This window comes from Haliotis asinina, chromosome 6 (assembly GCF_037392515.1).
Source record: "Haliotis asinina isolate JCU_RB_2024 chromosome 6, JCU_Hal_asi_v2, whole genome shotgun sequence".
Classification (NCBI taxonomy): Eukaryota; Metazoa; Mollusca; class Gastropoda; order Lepetellida; family Haliotidae; genus Haliotis; species Haliotis asinina.
The window spans coordinates 62,747,767-62,769,512 of record NC_090285.1 but is presented as its reverse complement, the minus strand read 5'-3'; the positions used below and the strand labels follow the sequence as shown (position 1 = coordinate 62,769,512).

Below are 21,746 nucleotides of genomic sequence, written 5' to 3'. Positions count from 1 at the left end.
CGAGTGAAGTCACACACGTACTGTTGCCGAGCAACTTTACGTATTCATAAGCGACACAATAGATTCGAGTCAGTAACTATATACGATGGTAACCTGAACATTTTGCTGTAATTATTAAACGGAAATGCATAATTCAAAATCCCTTAAGGCACGTATTAGTTCTACTCATTTAGATTGTTGCAGAATACTGAGGACTTGCATGGCCAGAAACAAAACAGTAGCCATGACTGTGCATTGTTCTCTGAATGACAGAAACCGTGCGTGACGTACTTCATTAGGAGAACACACAACTCACGATTGCCCATCGTGCGTGACGAATCACAGGGTACATATCTTGATGTGTCATGTCGTAGGACATGATGAACACCTGGATGTGTCATGTGACATGTACCTTGACGTAGGACATGATGAACACCTGGATGTGTCATGTGACATATACCTTCACGTAGGACATGATGAACACCTGGATGTGTCATGTGACATATACCTTGACGTAGGACATGATGAACACCTGGATGTGTCATGTGACATATACCTTCACGTAGGACATGATGAACACCTGGATGTGTCATGTGACATATACCTTGACGTAGGGCATGATGAACACCTGGATGTGTCATGTGACATATACCTTGACGTAGGACATGGTACATACGTTGATATGTCATGTAGTAAGATATGATATACACCTTGGTATGCAATGGGATACATACATTGATGTATCACGTGATGAACAACTGAATATATCATGTGATATACCCCTTGACTTATAACATGATGAACATCTGTAAATGTGATGTGACATATACCTTGACGTAGGGCATGATGAACACCTGAATGTGTCATGTGATGTACACGTTGAAGTATGCCATGATACAAACCTGGCTATGTCATGTCTTATATATCTTTATATATGACATGACAAACATTTGGATATGTCATGTGATATATACCTGACGTATCACATTACGAGCACCTGGGCTGGAAATGGACTTCACACATAGTACCCATATAGGAAGTCGGCGTGACGAACGAATGTTTTTACCACTAGGCTACCACACCGCCCCAAGCCTTAACATCATGTCATACTCGACCGTCATCCTGAGCACAAAAAGTCAAAGTTTTAAGCAAAATGTAATCAGTGATCGTCAATGATCTTAAAAAAAACCAAAGTTTCGGGCTTGTACTGTTTTTGCACGTATAAAATGAAGGGGTTTTACAGAAACTTAAACGTATGTTATACCAAGCATCCTTGCGCAGTGTGACCATTGCACCATTGCCTCTCAATGCAAAGCTCGAGATTTCCCCATTTTCACTATATTGCACGAAGCTCGAGACGAGTTTGGTTCCTCCGGCATAATCAAATGAGTCCAAAGGTTGTCACTTATGGAGCGCTTGAAAAGGGGTTGTCAGTTACCTAACGTAGACAAGGTTGTCACATTCCTAATACACTAAGCTGTCTAATGTAGAAGCTGTTTAAACCTGCACACACTGGAGCTGGAAAATATCCGGTTAGACAATGTGCCGGATTACAGAGCTGATGATAAATGTACAAACAACGGATGGGACTGAGATTTTATGTCAGTGTTGACAACTTTCTGGATCGGGCAGGTGCTTGTTTTTGAGATGCTGGTACTTACTGAGAACAGGTAAGGATGTTGTCAGATATGTAGTTACTGTACATTTAAGTGTTGTCCACAATTTGAGTACACAAGACAGCTTTCGCATGACATGAGTTGTGTTTATTATTTCCTTACTTATACTTATTTGAGTGAGTAAGGCCCAGTCTCTCTTTCTTTCTCTTTCTCTCTTTCTCTCTCTCTCTCACACACACACACATATACACATACACACGCACGCACGCACGCACGCACGTAAACGTACTTAGCTGGTATTCACATTGATTGACTGTTGATTGTATGATTGTATAAGGTACTGATAGTTTTTGTCCATGAACGCCGTCACTCGTGAAATTTAGAGGACTGTAAAAACTAACGGAACCTCAGTTAAACGACCCGGTGATTGATATCCTAGAACGCAGACGGGACAGGAAGTCATAGTGTACAAAGTCACCGGACCTGACCGTTCTAACCATTTAGTCGCGTCTGCGCATGCTGGGGACCGTCTTTTCTTACCTAGACATGAGATTAGTGCACATCGTCAGGTGAAAATAATATAGGATTCAGTCGATTTAATCTCTTAATATCGCGTGTCGGTTTGGATCAGTACATCGGATTATTGATATGACAAGTCGATACAGACTTCAATAACTGCTACTTCGCGGAACTAAACACTATGACAAGTGATAACAAATGAAACTTGCTTTCAGAGTTAATTCAGGGAATGCCATGTAAATGAGGCTGATGATGGATGGACGATGGATGGATGGGTAGATGGGTGATGGACGGACGAATGAATCTCGATGAATGAATGGGTAGATGAATGATGGATGGAAGAATGGGCACGTGGGTGGACAGACAAATGCACATTAAAGACCAATTTCCAAATATAATGCTCATTACATTTCTGGATATCGTTATGATATTTAATTATAGAGATTGTCATATAAAAAATACCTAGTATCATAACGGTATATAGTTTTAAGGAATGCATACATTTTAGTATAACTAAATATAAAACGAAGAGTTAATCCCCTCAACAGCTAAAGTCGAACAGGATGCATGAATGTTTAGCTCCGACAAGACGCCGCCAGGAGATCAAAGCGGTCGGGGGTCAGGCATGTCACTGTACCCTAACATAATGGAACTTTGCTCATAATATCTAACACTTGATTGTCTCTGTTCCAAATTCTATTAGTTACATGTCGGCGTTATTAAGCCGTTACATTATTGGATCACCCATTTGATCTGACTCAAGCAATAGCACTTTAAATGCTGAATAGGTCCACTTAAAGGACACAAACAATATTTTTCTATGAAGAGTGATTCCAAACATATATAATCCAAATCAGTGTACAATGCAGGTTGTCTAAACCGGCACCCATTGGGACTGAAGAAATACAGTGGAAGCTGTCTAAACCGCCACCTATTGGGACTGAAAAAATAATCCGCTTTGAACAATGTGCCGGATTATAGGGCTGATGATAAATGTACAAGCCAAGAACGGGACTGTGATTTTGATAACTTGCCGGATTGGACAGATGCCGGCTTTGACAGCTGTCTGTAGTAGGTTCAGTAACATATTCTAGATTAGAACCCCATTGTATTCTAGATTAGAACCCCATATGCACGTGTATGCTACGCAACGCACAAACAATATACATTGATTTCCTAACACAATATAGAACAACCACTTATACGTACACCGGAGATCTGATGTTCAGCCAAGTACTGGTGTAGCCTTTGAATGAGCGGAGGTGATTTCCTCGCTGACGAAGAACAGTTTCTTCTCTATAATATTAAGTATACCCGCGAGCACACTAAAGCATATCAGTATTGATTATTTCTGGATCGTGATATTAGATATAGCAGTTAAAGTGTGCACACAGGCTATACTGACTTTAAAGAATGGTATATTGTTGGAGAGGAAACGGTTCATATATTAGGCGATATTTATGAAACCACGTTTTTAATAGTATGTAATTGTTCTTTACAACGGTGGCCAACGCATATCAATATTCATATCAAATAGAAAAATCATAATATGAGGCAATGGCTGAGCATGTCCCATATATCTCGCCGATAGTCGCATCAAAAGTTATGCATCTGTTGTTGTATGGGTCTATCATCTTGGAAACAAACAGATATAATTCAAGAGATAAAAATAATATGAGCAACTATTTACTTGTCTCTCAGCTTGCATCTGTTTCCAGTTTGGTTGGTTGGTTGTTGTTAAACACCACACTCAGCAATATTCACGCTACATCCGGGTATGCATGTAATCGAAACTGGATCAAATAACCCAGTGATCAATAGCATGAACATCAACCCACGCAATAGGGACAGGTGTCAACCAAGTCAGCTAGCTTGGCCACCTGATCCCGTTAGTCGTATCTCATGTTAAACGTGGGTTCGTGAAGACCATTTCTCACACAGATTTTCACGAGATCGTATCTGTTACAAAGTAAAACTATAAAATTTACCTCTTCATCATGATTATCACATGTTTCTTGTAATTATGATAGATTGTTCGCATTTATGTCTTACCTTGTCATGATGTACACATAATGCGCATGTATTGCGTCTAGTGTTAAAACAACCAGAATTGGGAGAGACACATAAGAATTATTAAATCAGTGTTCTAGATAAGTCTCACCTACTAGGATTAGCAGTTATGTTCTAGGTCAGCATATGGTGTCAGCGGCTGTTGTGGTGTCAAAGTCTATTGTATTGTCTAGTGATTGTTGTGGGGATGCACCAGAGCGACTAGAATAATCCTCGCAAGGTTCAGAGTGACACCTTCCCTTCCTCGTCTCTGGACTACGACGTATGTAGCCAGGGTCAGATGACATGGATTGGATCATAAATATAAGCACAGTAATTAATGAGGGATGACACAGAGACGACATGGCAGGATATGCACAATACAATGGGGATTACCGAATGGGATTAACATCAACTCATCAATCAAAGTTGAGTAGATTCCACACACTTTGTAATAACTTACCCTCTTGAATGAGACCCGTGAAGGTCCCGGGGTAGAATAGGCCTTCAGCAACCCATGTTTGCTATGAAAGGCGACTATGCTTGTCGTCAGAGGCGAGTAACGGGATCGGGTGGTCAAGTTCGCTTACTTGTTTGACACATGTCATCGGTTCCCAATTGCTCAGATCGATGCTCATGCTGTTGATCACTGGATTGTTTGGTTCAGACTCGATTATAGCTGGAATATTGCTGAGTGCGGTGTAAAACTATACTCACTCACTCACTCTTGAAAGAAACTTTCTCATCAAGAAGGTAGCTACACTGCATGGCGTAACATACACCATTGACACATGTCTGTTATTGACATTGTGACGTCCGTCACGGGGATGAGCATGTTCTTGCTTGTAATTTGCATTTTCCTTACCGATGCTACACAAGCCCAGGACGTGTGTTCCATTATACCATTATACCGTTTTACTGTTATGTTCATAACTGTGTGCTAATTGCGTCGGTCAAAGTTCAGAGCTGTTAAGACTAATAAACATGAACGCCAAGACATTCTAATCAACGCCTTTGGAACTTAATCGAAATAAATAGGTTTGCAGTTGATTGAATTTATCATTACTGAGATACTCAAGGGATGTTCGTTACACACCATAACCAGAGTAACCTCTGTATGTGGTATTTTTAGAAGTTTGAGAGTCAGATGAGGACTAAGTTTATGGATGAACATCACCTGAATAAAAAAGTTGTTCATTTATGAAGTATATCCTGACATAACCTGAGCACTTTTTCTGCATTTCCTCGTGATCTTGTTACTGGTGGCTTTTCAAACTGATATTCATGGAGTGAAACCTACATGGTCTACATATTGTCAGTGGAGTTCAACGCCACGCTGACGTTTACTGCACGTATATATGTTGCGTGTGCGTGTGCGTGTGCGTGTGCGTGTGCGTGTGCGTGTGCGTGTGCGTGTGCGTGTGCGTGCGTATGCGCGTAGATATCTATCTGTTCTGTGTCTGTGACGCTTTCGCGGGATTTTCCCTAACAAACGCACTATACCGTATCAACCACTTGCTTCATTCCCCATCTATTGATGTTCTACTTAATCATGGCCTTGGAAAGGATCATGAGAAAGTTTACATAATGAAGACACTAATAATAACATGCTACAATGAAACTTTTTGAAACCTCAAGAATTGTAAACACCGATCTACCCATGGAACTGAAGAACGAATGCCGTATCGAAGGCGTTCCCATGGTACAAGACCGGAACTAACAGTAGTGGTCGACAAGGACAACCTAAGATACATAATAGACTTATCTTTGTGGCATGGACCCTAAGAATATGTCGCATTACTGAGTTACTCAACTATAACTTTGCCTAAATGTCATGGCCTAATTATTGCTCTCCCCCATCCATCCCCCATCCCCCTCCCCCTCGCTTCATCCTCACCCTTCACAGCTCGTATAGGGTGTTGTATTCGAATATACCTTAAACTATACTATCTCGTACATGTATATGTTAATATTACAGAAAATATACCACTGTTTTCGCAAGCAAACGTTTCCCTACACATTGAGTTTAAGGTCAGGGGACATACCGTTATCTGGGTCACAAAACCGGTTGCATAGCCCACTCTGTGCACGCTATAAAGAGGACATATTTAAAAATATGGGATCGAAAATTACCAGTGGTAAAGGAACGCACAAAACTGTTAATACGTCACAACAGAATATCAGCCGCTAGTCGCGTTTTTTTAAACAAATGTTTGGAATTAACAAGTGTTTTGCATTATAAGTGCATATATTGTGTCACCTGTATTATTCATTGTAAGCATCTATATTTGTATTTTCGTCAGTTAATTTAGATATTACATCTCACAGCTCTGTAAACAGTGGTTATTGTAGGTAAAACAACTGTGTATTTTTAGCATGATATAAACTTCAGTGAGATGAGACGTTAATGAACACCCGGGCGCTCTTCAACACGGCATAGAAAGGTGGTATGAGAAGGAAACAATCAACCACGTGTCGAAGCCAAAGTTTCTATATCTATCTAAACTGCTATTCTGACGTTTCGTTTTCGCAACATTATCCGAAAGGAATTGTGCCTGGAATCCAAAAGCATATTGAATGTGCTGTTATGAGTCAGTGAGTATGGTTTTAAGCTGTTTTAGCAAATTTTAGCATTTTAGCAATACCACGCCAGGGGACACCAGAATGGACTTAACGCAGGTCGAACCCGGGTCTTTTGCCACAAGGCTATTAAGTGACAATGACCTGATGCGACAATAGAGAGCGAGATAATCACCTGACATCGAACGTAACGTCATAACGACGTCGTAACGATGTCGTAACGACGCCATATACAATGCAGAGGAGTTATTCCATACGTTCATTGACCACCATCCTACCATTTGGGAGTGCATTATTCAATGTTAACACTGACTAGTTGATCAAGTGACATTTCCAGCTTGGCAAGGTGTTAAATGGAACTGTATTTATGACATCACCTGTCTTGAAATCTATCTATCTGTTCAGCGATTGCATGTACCCCGTTTCGGAGTGTTGAAAACTCCAGATGAGATCCCCTATACATGCGTCCGACATAGATGAACTTGACGTATCAACATTATGAGGTTTTATGTAATCAGGTCGACCTGTGACCTCACTTTTGAAGGTGAGTCGTCACTAGCTCTACAATCATGTGACACTATTTTCCAGATAATTCTGTTGACTGGTAGACGATACTTCATGCCGAGACCCATTATCGCAAAGTCTTATCGAATAATAAATATTTGTGTACTGATTCGTTTCTAAAATGTACTGAACCTAAAGGTCACAACTGTGCTATCTGTGAAGGTCAATAAGGCGGATCTCTAGTATGGCATTCTACAAAACCAGACCTACACCTTTGCAAATGTTTGAACACGTTTGGTGTAATCTGTTTGTTTAAACCCTCCATTGACGTTCAGTACAGGACAAGGGAGGTAATCCTGTTTCTGCGTCTATGACTCTGACCAGTAGTCTACAACCCCACTAGCCCGTATCACCGATAGTCTGTAAACCTTTGAGTCTATAACTAGTTTAGTCTGTACCACCGAGGCTATAACCCCAATAGTCTGCAACCATGCTAGTTTGCAAACCGTAGCCTTGTTAGTCTGCAGCACGAATAATCCATAACCCTGCTAGTCTGCAACACTGATAATCTGTAACCCTGTTAGTGTGCAACACCGATGATCTGTAACCCTGTTAGTGTGCAACACCGATGATCTGTAACCGAATTAGTCTGCAGCACCAATAATCCATAACACTGTTAGACTGCTACATCCACGTTAGTCTGCAACAGCGATAATCCATAACCTTATTAGTCTGCAACATCAATAATCAGTATAGCCCTGTTAGTGTACAACACCGATAATCCGATATAACTGACACAACCATATAACTATACTCCTACCTACCGGTATATCGTTATATAGTCAGTTTACACGTGCACATGCCTGATGTTTGGTAGTGTAGATTCAAAACATGTGTTGTCCGACATCATCATAACGTACTTCTGCCTTCATATGTATATCTGCCGTCGAGATGGAGAATTATTAGATACATATTTATATTATATATTTGTTTCATACACTACATGTGTAGAATTGTGATCGTTTGTCTACTTGGATGCCTTTGTCTTGCTAATATTCGGAAATGACACGTGAGGAAACACTTCTTGCGCTTCCATTCCTAGAGAGATACGATACTCTTCCCCCTCGCTGAACCTGTCAACTGAAAACTGGATTGATTTCTAGAAGACATGTTCATCCTTTCTATTTACAAAATAGATCCGTTTGTTGTGTCACCACAGAACTCAAATAATTTGAGCTGTCAAGATGGCATCCCCAGGCAAATGACTGTGACAAATTCAGATTATATAGCTATGTGAGATTTATATTATCTATCTGGATTTATGTTAATAATGGGGACATTTCAAACATCTGTGCTGCTAAACGCCAAAGGGCCATACAATTGTCCACAGTGCTTTTCGAAGTAATCGCTATGAAAGGCCCAGCATGAGAAAGTCTATATATATATATCGTACAAACGAAATATGTCGTAACAAGTAAAAATGTGTTAATAACTTAATAACAGCTAATAACTGAAAAAGGTAGAAGAAGTTTAGACACATGTATTTGAATTGGTAAAAGCCTCAGATTAATCCCTTTTAGTTTGATATTTGTCCATTTATGGCTGAAACGAACAAGGAACCATATACATTTCACAACTAATCGTAATAAACTAGACTTTTACAGTTTTACAGTTAACTGGAGGATCAACAATAACCGTGACAAGATCAGTCATTGTTTTAAGTTGTGAGATGTTTACCTGGGTTCTCTGTATGACACAGTTTGATGAATTCAATCTTTTCTAGGAGTGAAACCGATCTGAGACCGCGGGTCCTATGACAACTTCCGAAATACTACTATATGCCTCCGTCAGATAAACGAATGGTATATCAACAAAGGAAGGGGGTTGTTATTCAAACACGTAAATAATTTACAAGAAGTGGTGAATAATCACTTACAGCAGATACATCAACCGCCATGAATTATCACACACGTTATGTTGAATTAAGACAACATGCTCAGTCAACAACATCACTGTGTGAATGCAACATCCATATTTGAAGACGACAGTGCTTTGTGTTTGTCTTTTGAGAAGGGGTGGGGGAGGAGGGAGGGGAGTGTTTCAGACAGGTATATGTGTCATGCGTCCCACGTTCTCATTATCTTCTTGCTGGGGTCAGGGAAGCATTTGATTCAAAACAAACCTCTAAAACTGGCGATAACAGCTATATATACTGGGCAAAACAAGCTAGGGATATTGGTATTTTTATGATTGATATTTTATCAATATGTCAATGAATAAATGCATCATCATTCATAATTGCAAAATTTACATATATCCCAACTATTGGGTGTTATGGGTCGTTACCGTCAGAGGGAACATCTACGATTTGCAAGGCAATGTGTAACCCATTTAGTGTATGTACAACATTTCACAACTGTTCATACTTAGCCACAAATTCCATAATAATTTCATGCATAAAGTTCTCAATCCGTAGGTGAAGAAGGACCTGAGCGACAAGCAAGTGTTCTTACGTTAGACTTGTGATAGCGTCATCCGTGAGCATTTGGTAAAAGCCAGGAGAGTTTTATTTCTGTTTGTTCTTTACGTTCTTGATCCAGTGGGGAAGCAACAAGGATGATATTTATCACGGAAACTTACAAGTGACTCAGACTACGTTACTTCAACAAACACACCACACTCACTGGGACCAGTCTACCACGCGCTCACTTTAGCAATCCTCTATGAGATATTGTTTGTAGTAATTGATTTTCTACCGTCACATCCCATTATATCGGGGAGGTGTAAAATGTAGATGCTTGGCGTGTACTGTATGTTCAAAATGGAAAGACCACGTACATGAGCACGGGGACTCCGTAGATGTACATACCGCTATCTGTATGACCCACATATCGGTAAAATGATCAGACGACACGATAAAACTAACTATGACATTAAATATACTCACACTACCGCTTTCATATATATCCAGCAGTTACACACATAATCCCACCTTCATATGCGAGTCGTATCCTACAGCATGTGTTCTGATGTCCTATTCTGAGGAGGTCCCTCGTTATAGCGGCCTTCGTCCACTTTGTTTCGTCCCGTTACTGATAACAGTACTTCATTAGTGTAACAAGCCTGTGCCTTCACTCAGGGAACGAAGTCCCGTGGTCCGTCCCGTTCCAGCTGGGTATAATATGTAAGTCAAAAGTACAGGCAGAGATGGCGATGAATTATGGATAGGTTGTGTGAGTCGGTTTGGAGAGATGTATCATGTCGTTGAGGAAGGCCTAAGGCTGAGGGCTGATTTGTACACGACACTTGCTGGAGGGTACAGTACTGTCATCCCGCCTCTGTCCACTGTCACATCACAACTCCACTTGAATATGGCTACACTTAATTATTTTACAGTGACAAGTGCACTAGAATGTGGCGATACGCGTGGGTTGATATCCACAGCAAACCTTTCCATTTGAACAGCGATAATTTAAACACATTTTTTTTCATTCAAGGTACAGTCTGTATATTAATGTTTACAAAACAACATGTTGTATCTTCGATAGTATACTTGAAATTTTTTGTTACTTTGTTGGGTTGACAGGTGTGTGTCCGTAAATGTATGCGTGTGTGCGTGTGTGCGCGCGTGTGTTATAATTACTTAACGACAAACAATCGATATTCATTGTTGCAGTACGGGTTGCGGACATTGTTGCGTTACAGGTTTCTGCTCTGTGACGGAGATTGTTGTACGGCCATTGATTACAGGACGGATAAAGCTGACAGTACACGTCTGGGAAACGCGTGTTGTTTTGAAAGGTGTCATGAGATGTTTATTTGGATATGGCTTCTTCTTTGTGTAATGCATGAATTTGTGTTCTTGCGTGAATCGTTGAGGTTTGCGTGTATCGTTGAGGATTGTGTGCATCTATGAGAGTGTCAATATATATATATATATATATATATATATATATGTGTGTGTGTGTGTGTGTGTGTGTGTGTGTATGCGGGTGGGTGATGGGTGGCACTTGTGGGTGGGTGATACTTGTGGGTGGGTGATGATATGTATGTATGGGTGGGTGATAATGGTACTTGAGTGCTGGTGCTGGTGCTGGTGCTGGTGCTGGTGCTGGTGCTGGTGCTGGTGCTGGTGCTGGTGCTGGTGCTGGTGTTGGTGCTGGTGCTGGTGCTGGTGCTGGTGCTCGTGCTGGTGCTGGTGCTGGTGCTGGTGCTGGTGCTGGTGCTGGTGGCGCGCGCCTGTGTGTATGATGGTACGTGTGCTTGGGTGATGATGGTATATAAAGGTGTGTGGGTGATGATGATGCAAGTGGGTGGGTGATATTTGTACATGTGGGTGGGGGATGATGGCACGTGTGGGTAGGTGGTGATGATGCATGTGGGTGTGATGGTGTGTTTGGCTGTGTGATGATTGTGCATGTGGATGAGTGATGAAAATGTGTTTGAGTGGGTGGTGGTGGTACGTGTAGGTGAGTGATGATAATGTTTGAGAGTGGGTGATGATGGGGGGTTTGTGTGTGTCATGGTGGTACGTGTGTGCGAGCGTGTTATTGCAGCAAATAGGGTGTCATTTCTTCCAGTGCTGAAGCTATTCAAGTGCGAGATCGTCACCAGGCATACACCATTTCCAACAAGGAGTGCGTGTGCGTGTGCGTGTGCGTGTGCGTGTGCGTGTGCGCGTGCGTGTGACTGTGCGGTGTGCGTGTGACTGTGCGTGTCTTCGTGGGTCTTTTTCTCTGTGTGTTGTAAGAAAAAGTCCTTAAGGTAATCATGACACTGAGTAGTTTGTAGGTTTATGTGTGAGCCATTCCGTATCCATGCTGCATTGTATAACACACCTGTATTCGTGACAGTAACTGGTGATCAGTGAACACACATTGTCAGACACAAGAAAATCCACATTTGAAAAATGAATTTGACTAGAAAATATGAAACTTTCTGAAAACGTCTCTGGCCTAAATCAGTCCAAACAGAGCATACTTGTGGCCAAAAACACGAACAGTTACTGTGATACCCACTTCAAGTGCATCACCGAAACCTTTCCTGATTGTTTAAGGTTTTACCATGCACAAACATCACTGTTTGCTTTCTTCTGACCCGCAGTTTAGATTACAAGACACGTACATACTACAGGAAACTGCATTGCACGGTGTATTTCCCGTTTTACATGTCGTGTGTCGTAGCTTAGGTAAGTGCGCCGTCGTCGCCCATCTTATGCAATATTAGCGCTATACTTAGACGGGTGTGGCTGCTGGAATGTGAACCACTGAAAACAATGACCCCTATAATGGCCTTTGACCTGTTGGAGAATTAAGATTGCAACACCTTGTGGTCTGTAGAGCTTGCGTCATTTTTCTGGAACAGACGATCGTGTTGCAGTATTTGAATGCTAAGCCGCGACACGACTAATTGTTCTCGGGAGTAGCCTCACACACAGAGGAACAGTTCTATAATTCGATTTCTTTTGATGAATTAATACTACTTTCCTTCACAAACTCCCAAAGGATCAACTGCAAGATTTACACGATTGACAGTGTGAAACCACTGGATTATTAAACTGGAACATTTTTTATTTTTTCTTCTTCTTCTTCTTCTTCTTCTTCTTCTTCTTCTTCTTCTTCTTCTTCTTCTTCTTCTTCTTCTTCTTCTTCTCCTCCTCCTCCTTCTCTTCTTCTTCTTCTTCTTCTTCTTCTATAATCCGAGAATTTATTTGTCATAAATTAATACCACTTTACTTCACAAAATCCCAAAGGATTATCTGCAAGGATTAAACAATTGATCGTGTCAAAACACTGGATTTTTTTATTTGGAGTTTTGCTTTGCATTGGAGTTTTAAAATCTGTTCGTTTAAAAACTCAACCGTACATGACGAATTGAGGGAAAACATTCCTGGGTCCAGAGGGCATTTTTTTACTGAAGGTGTCAAGCATAGATGTAGTTATATCTATATCTTCAGGTACAAGCCAATGTGCCAGAAACAAAAACAAATGTCACCTGATGTTTATGAAAATGCTTGACCGTCTCATAGCATCCATGTGAAACTTGGTGGAGACATGTTTAAAAGTAGGTACCCCCGTGGACACTCTACGCTCAACCTCCTGTTGATCCGACTTTTAGGAATATGAATCTGAATGTCTAGTCGATAAGTAAGGTCCCGGAGTAGAATAGGCCTTCAGCTACCCATGTTTGCTATGAAAGGCGACTATGCTTGTCGTAAGAGGCGAGTAACGGGATCGGGTGGTCAAGTTCGCTGACTTGGTTGACACATGTTATCGGTTCCCAGTTGCGCAGATCGATGCTCATGTCGTTGATCACTGGTTTATCTGGTCCAGACTCAATTATTTACAGACCGCCGCCATATAGCTGGAGTGCGGCGTAAAACTAAATTCACTCACTAGTCGATGTGCAACAACAAGTTGGCCTCGTGGTTTAATAAACTTTCAGACCATGACTTACAATTATTCAAGTAAAGTCAAACATTCAACTTCCTTCACTAATATAACAACGGAAATCGAAACAAAAAGCAAAGCGTTCGTTTCATATTTAAATTGCATACAGTAAAGTCGTTTATGACGAACATGTATATACTCAACTGACGGATAAGACGAACTTGTTTTTGTGTCTTGTTTACTACATTCCAATGTTCAGCAAAATATTGTTGAGTTATAAAGTATTAGTGGCCCTTAGAGGACAAAAACGTCATCTATTGAAAGTAAAATATCTTTGTGGCAGTGAGAAGATGTAGATGTGATGCAGCCTGTGATATTATGATCTGTTAACCGACATGTTTTCATTCTGACATGTTAACTCTCATATCTAGTCCATTCCACTAAATGGCTAACCGTAGACAACCTTGAGTCACTTCTCCCGGACTTTGATTGTGAAACCATTGAATGACGAGCTATGTGAAAATTGTCTTCAGAGGTTGATAAAGTGGGAATATATCATGTGTCACATTTCATCAGTTTGTAGAGTTGTATTCAGAGGTTGTTAAAGTTGTGAATTGCAAATCGAAGATTTTCATAACACATCTCTCCACAAAATAATGAAAACATAAGTGTAAGCAAGTCCTTGATGATACACTGTATGTTAAGATCGTTAATATTTCGATTCGGCAACCTGTTCATGTTCAAATATAAACAGAACGTTCGGGGAAGTAGTCGTGGTGAGAGGTTAATCCTATACTCGCCCTGAAACATGTTTATTCTATTTGACTTTAAAGCATACATTTTCCTTTTTTGGAAGAGGGTTCGTATCAACACCCTGACCACGTACATTTGTAGGCAGCAGTCGAATATAAATGCAAACCTGGGGTGTAATCTGTATATCATGTTCCTGTGCCTTGTTTACAGGGGCCTTACTTTGTGTGTACATGTCTTTGTAGAGAGTGATAATGTCTTTGGCGGCTCGTCGGCCATATGAACGATGACCTCACTAATATATACACTTGACCCCCAGTCTGGTATCCACACGGACGCTAACATCATACAGTACCCCATTCTGTAGGGATTATTTAATGTAATGTAATGTATGAGTAGATTTAGGAATTGAACAATTTCTAAAACAACATTGTTTTTAACAAGCTTTGATATTTTTCATTACAATCCTTATTGATTATTGGTCCCAAAGGTTTTATTCGTGCCCGATAACCAAACATCCCGAGAAACCTACACTTTATGAGTTAACGGTAGGCTTGACCTTCTTTCTTTTTGCTTTAGGTACAGCGTTTCATACACATTTCACAGGTTGTCATATCTGTATTATTCAAAGCAAATCAAGTGCAACCACAATCAGTATGAATAGATTGGGGCAAGACGACTGATATATGTAGTTCAATTCTGGTTTCAGATCAGCAGAAGGTACAATGTTTGTTACCTTTCTAGAGCATATGTATTCATTCGTTAAATTAAAACCAAAATTCAGAAGATCATTTCTTCTCTCTTTGAATCCAGGAATAACTGTTCTGCGTTTAATTCCAAATGGACTTTTGTTTCATTTCACACCATTCCAGTAGATGTTGCCATGGTCTTTTGATAAATTCATATAGTAAATGAATGATTTATTCTCTTACACCACATACTGTACAAAGTAGTGAGTCTGTTTGGATTTGTAGAAATCACATCACTATATCATGTGTCACATTTATCAACTCTTTAAAGGCATTGTATTCCGAGGTTGTCAAAGTGTGAATATATCATGTGTCACATTTCATCAATTCTTTAAAGGCTTTGTATTCCGAGGTTGTCAAAGTGTGAATATATCATGTGTCACATTTCATCAATTCTTTAAAGGCATTGTATTCCGAGGTTGACAAGTGGGAATGTATCATGTGTCACATTTCGTCAGTTCTTTAAGGGCATGGTATTCCGAGGTTGTCAAAGTGGGAATATATCATATGACACATTTCATCAATTCTTTAAAGGAATTGTATTCAGAGGTTGTGAATTGCAAATCGAAGGTTTTCATAACACATCTTTCCACAAAATTATGAAACATAAAGTACAAGCAAGTCCTTAACAGTACACTGTATGTTAATAGCGTTAATATTTCGATTCATGTTCATGTTCAAATATAAACAGAACGTGCGGGGAAGTAGTCGCGGTGAGAGGTTAATCCTATACTCGCCCTGAAACATGTTTATTCCATTTGACTTTAAAGCATACATTTAACTTTTTTGGAAGAGGGTTCGTATCAACACCCTGACCACGTACATTTGTAGGCAGCAGTCGAATATAAATGCAAACCTAGGGTGTAATCTGTATATCATGTTCCCGTGCCTTGTTTACCGAGGGCTTAGTTTGTGTGTACATGTCTTTGTACAGAGTGATAATGTCCTTGCCGGATTGACTGTGGTGGTTGTCAGAGATGACCTCACTAATATATTCACTTGACCCCCAGTCTGGTATCCAACGGATGCCAACATACAGTACCCCATTCTGTAGAGATTATTTAATGTAATGTAATGTATGAATAGATTTAGGAATTGAACAATTTCTAAAACAACATTGTATTTAACAAGCCTTGATATTGTCCACCCCAATCCTTTATATTTACCTATTTAGCCACTACTGGTCCTAACGGTTCTATTTGTATCCGTTAGCCAAACATCCCGAGAAACCTACACTTTATGAGTTAAAGTTAGGCTTCAGTTTCGTTCTTTCTGATTTACATAGATCATTTCATACACATTTCACAGGTCATCACACCTGTGTTGTGCACAGCAAGTCAAATGCAGTCACAATCTGTGTAGATTGGGGCAAGACGACTGACTGGTAATTGTAGTTCATTTTTGGTTTCAGACCAGATGGAGAAGGTAAAATGTTTCACCTTTCTAGAGTATATGTATTCATTCGATAAATTATAAGCAAAATTCAGAACGTAATTTTTTTCTCTCTTTGAATCTATGAATACTTGCCTCTGCGTTTAATATCAAATTGGCTTCTGTTTCATTTCAATCCATTCTAGTGGATGTTGCCACAGATATTTGACAATTTTGCGTTCATATAGTACATGAATGATCGATTCTGTCACAACATCACAAACAGTAAAAAGTAGTGAGTCTATTTGTATAAATCTTTATTTGCAGTGAGGATTCCATAAAAATATACGATATTGAACCGTTTGTGCTTAGCACTATGAATTGTTCGAGCTGATAACTGCATGTTTTCCAAAGGTTAAATGTGATATATCTCAGTTCGTTTTCCCGTTTACTTTCAAAGCAGTTTTGGGTCTATAACTTCTATGTGAAGAAGACGATTGTAAAAGTGTCCAGGTATAGCAGAAAACGCCAAGTTCCTTAAATGCATTGGCTTTTTCTACATACCGTCATCTGGAACACGATGAACGGTGATTATCGTGATAGGACTTGGAACCGTCTAGTTATGAAACCATCGGTGTGATAACCTTGTCCAACACACGCCCATGCATGCATTTTGCAGTACGTGACACTGAATGTACTTGTCAGTACGTGAAAACAAAACATCTCATGCACTCCCCAGCTCTTTATATTCTGTTGAGGTCGGTAACCAGATCTCTATACCTTGTTGACCTTACTTATGCAATACATATACGTGTTGGCTCACTTCTCAAGGCAAGTTATCACTCGGGGTTAGGTTTTATATAGCCTTGTGAGAATAAACTCATGAGGAACATATGACCAGGATATTCCAGCTAAATCAATATACAAAGACTCAGTTATAATCACACGAACATTAGTAATGAATCGCCCAGTTCAAATATTCTTCATTAAATAGCAAAGGGCTAATATGACGTTTTCGCAGTCAATATATGGACCGAACCGTTTCAGTATGACGGTATGTAACAGCTGCCCACTGACCATTGTGAACCAACGGGTCCTTGGTCCTTAGTAGATCATGCTTTTGATTGACCATATGTCCAATGATTGAATATGGTAACGGAAGGAGATAGGGTCAAAGGTCACAACGATATGTTAAACAACATTCACATTGCTTTGCAAGGTGACAACATTGCGACTTCTTGTAGCGTTTTTTAACTCATAAAGGTAATATTATACACCTCTTTGCTGTTTTTTATTCAGAATTGGTTTTCATCCTTTGAACGTTGTAAGTGTATGGTACGCTGGTGTATTAGTGGCATAAGATTGGCCTAATAGTATTTTCCAGCAACTGCTTGCACAGAAAATGCCCACAAACGCCTGCTTATCTTGTTTCCCCATTCCAGAGAAACTCGAGGAAGAAAGTGAAACTCAGGTACCAATGTGAACACATGATACTGACAACAGATACGCTGGTGTAAACACACAAGTTCTCTGTGTTGTTCACATTCAGGACATAGATCATATCTATTGCTATTTTCTGTAACATGGACGTGCTCCTTTAAAATATATTAAGACAATAATCGAGCCACATGATCAGGAAACATTACATGTTAATGTTACGTTTGTCCACTCTTTAAAAGAGAATGTATTCATAACAAAGTTTATGGTCAAAAGTAGGTGGTTGACATGCGAAATTTAAGAGAAATATATTCTGTCCAACAACATTTTGTATGATTTGGTACAGCGTCAAATAGCATATCCATTTAAATGTAGGTTTACATGACTGGTTGAAGTAACATTTGAGAGCATCCATATTCCAACATCCAGTACGTAATCAGATCTACTGGTTAGGGTAATCAGCGTGACCTTTCCTCTGAAGCTACACATGGTAGTCCATGCGTACTCGTCCTAATCCACCACGTGAGGGATCACTATGCAGCACATCTGGGCCATCACTACAATACCATTGATGCTAATTTGTCTTGCGATATGAATATGATTGTATTATCAATCGGTTTCGGATTTTAAACCTTGCGCTTACCTATTCCGCATCACAGTTCCTACTACATCACTGAAAACATTCTCACAATAATTTGAAGCGTACTTAACATTCGGTGCATAATCACAATCACAAAGATTGTTAGAGGGCTAAAACCACACACGTGGGACAGAACCAGCCCCCAGACGTTTCCTGATGATTACAAATGGAAGATCGTCTTTGAAACATTTGGAAAGGAGATAAAAACCCAGTACATACACATAAGGCCTGATACAGCTTTTTGAGAAGGGGGATGGGGGAGGTGGTGGCAATGCAAACTGTTGAGAAAATGTGGGTGCACACCTCATTTACCCCTCTCAATGGTCGTATAACAAAATTTCAGGACGAAAGGGGGGATCCGCCTATGACACATATGCTGGGATATTTAAGCTGCTTTGAATAGCGTACCGGCTCCTTAACCGTACGCCATGTTGATTTGGAACGACATCCGGAAGTGACGTAGTTCATAATCACTTTTTGCGAAAGCTACGAGCACGGATATGGAGGAGGATTATGAGAAAAGGCCATAGCTGTTGTAATCAATACGGAAATATTTTGCGTAGTAAACATTAAATGCAAGCTCTTTTGACGTTAGTGTCTTCCTAAGAACGAGCAGACTACTTTCATTGTCCACGTGTTATTGCGCTTCACATGGCGACTGATGTCGTCTGGTTGTCCACGATTGCGCGTCAGTGATTAAACAACCCTCTACGAAAGTACACACTGATCGCGCACTTATTCACAAGTAATGACTTCCGTATGTATTATACATATACCTAGCTAGCTACCTACCTACCTACCTACACACACACACACACACACACACATACATACATAGAGAGAGAGAGAGAGAGAGAGAGAGAGAGAGAGAGAGAGAGAGAGAGAGAGAGAGAGAGAGAGAGAGAGAGAGACAACACCCGTTTTACGTTCATAACAACAGACACAGATGTTAGACGTGCATATATTTATGGAAATATGTGAATGCTGTAAACACGGTTCGGTGACCCTAGCACAATGGGGATGGCCAAGGTCACCGTCAGCACACGCCCTTGACATCGTCACTCAGATAGGGAATGCTGTTGTTTATTGATTAACACCGTACTCAGCATTACTAAAAGTATATGGATATACTGTGAAAATCTAACCTGGACCAGACAAACCTGCGATCAACATCATGAACATCGACCGAAGCACTTGTGATATGTTGACATGTGACACCCAAATTAGTGAACTAGACCGCTAGAACCCGTTTGTCACCTCTTACGACAAGCATTTGTAACTGAAGACCAATTCTGTCCCGGATTTTCACAGGTCTGGACTTTGAATGAGACTACTTTCCGTAAGCACTGTAAAGTCGAACCCACCAAGAACCTTCAGGAGACTCCGCAACACTGCAGCCATATTCAGAACCCGAAAGAACCAGAAGGACTATGTTCCTGGGTTTGAATCCACTTTTGGTTGTTCATAGGTGACGGATTGTTGTCTGCGTCGATAGTAATAACACACACGCATAGCTACGTCCATATATCGTCTATATCCACAACTTGGCATATATGCACCAAAAATCATAATTTTGCTGGTATCCTACATCATTTCAAAGATGCTTCGGTGCTTTAACTATAATAGTTCAGGGCGAAAGTGTGCTTTATTACACTATACATAGTGGCAGGACGAACTGTATTTCTTAATTAGCTACTGAGGTTTAATCCTATAAAGATCATGCCTCCGGCATGTCTATTGGAGTTAACATGCCTTTCTTATTATAAATTGTTTAAAACTGATGTGCCCTTCGTCGAAAGAAGTGTCACCGAGCGTGTTGCCAGAGTAATTAGCAACTAAATCAGTTTATTTTATCAATAAATTGATCAATCGTTTTATTCGTTAAATTAACACACATGCACACAAAGACACAGCCACACGCGCACACAAACACACGCACACAAACGCATTCACACGCACGCACCCCATGGTGCCTCCATATGATATGAACTCCCAGAATCACAACAAAGTCATTTCAATATGTCGTGTTTAACGTAATCAAATTAAATATTCATAAAACCGGATGCAATGTATCAGGTCTGTGTGGGGCCTACAACGCAATCAATCAGTATGAAAGTGTGTCTATTGATCGATATACATCGATTTGACATACTCCGCCTCAGGCACACATGTGTGCAGTCCACTGAACATGCATTCAAACTGCATTTCCATTGTTATAGAATGAATCACGAGAAATCAAAAGTGGCTTTTATATTTGATTGTCTAGCAACAAAATGCCCGATCCACTACAGTTTGTTCAGCTGGTTGTGTTCTGATCTGTGTGCTCGTCTGAACTGATGTCGGTTTACTGCGTCAAACAAAGTCAAACATGGACACATCTCACTCAAACAAAGAGTATGTGAGTGAGTTTGTTTGACGCCGCTGCAATATTCCAATATTATCTCGACGGGAGACACCGGAAAATGACTTCACACATTGTACCCATGTGGGAATCCCCGGCGTGAGGAGCGGACGCTTTAACCACTAGACTACCACATCATTTAATGTTTTTAGGTATGACGTGGTTGGAAGTCGAACCACCACCTACCGCTCTCCGGTCAGACGCTGCATCCACTGGACCTGGGTGTGCTCGTGGCGTAGACCATGAGTGCTGGATTTCAACCATAGACCATGACAAACGTTTGGCTTAAATGGAGCATGTGGTTTAAGGCTGCAGGTTTCCACAAGAACACGTAGGTGAGGACGGAACATGGTCTTCGCAATAGCCCTAGACAGCTGTATACAAGTGTACGCGAGTTTACACAATAAACGTTATCGCCATCATAATCATGAGTGAGTTAATAATTATCGTCACATCGGCAGTAACTCAGCCATATCGTAACTAAACCAGTTTATATAAGAAATATGAAATCATTTTGATGAATAAAAACTATCACGATGGTCATCGTCTAAAGGGAGGGACACGATGACCATTAGAAACCTGAGCAACCAACCCGAACACACAATTTAGTTATGCTTCTGGCGACGAACTGCTGAAGGCCTATTGTAAACAAGGGCGGTGGGGTAGTCTAATATTCAAAGCTTTTGCTCGTCAAGCTGAAGACCCAAGTTCGATGGTCACAATATGTGAAACCCATTTCTTATGTAGGAAATTTCCCACAAT

At 40.4% G+C, this 21,746-nt stretch overlaps 1 protein-coding gene across 1 annotated transcript in view; it reads right to left on the bottom strand.

Moving 5' to 3' along the window:
- LOC137286793 (beta-1,4-N-acetylgalactosaminyltransferase bre-4-like) overlaps positions 1-10,724 on the bottom strand; it is a 95,336-nt gene extending 84,612 nt beyond the window's left edge. The window contains exon 1 of the mRNA XM_067818792.1: positions 10,240-10,724. Within this exon, the coding sequence (XP_067674893.1) occupies positions 10,240-10,245 (6 nt within the window). The 5' untranslated portion in view covers positions 10,246-10,724. The remainder of the gene's footprint in view (positions 1-10,239) is intronic.
- Between the last annotated feature and the right edge of the window lie 11,022 nt (positions 10,725-21,746).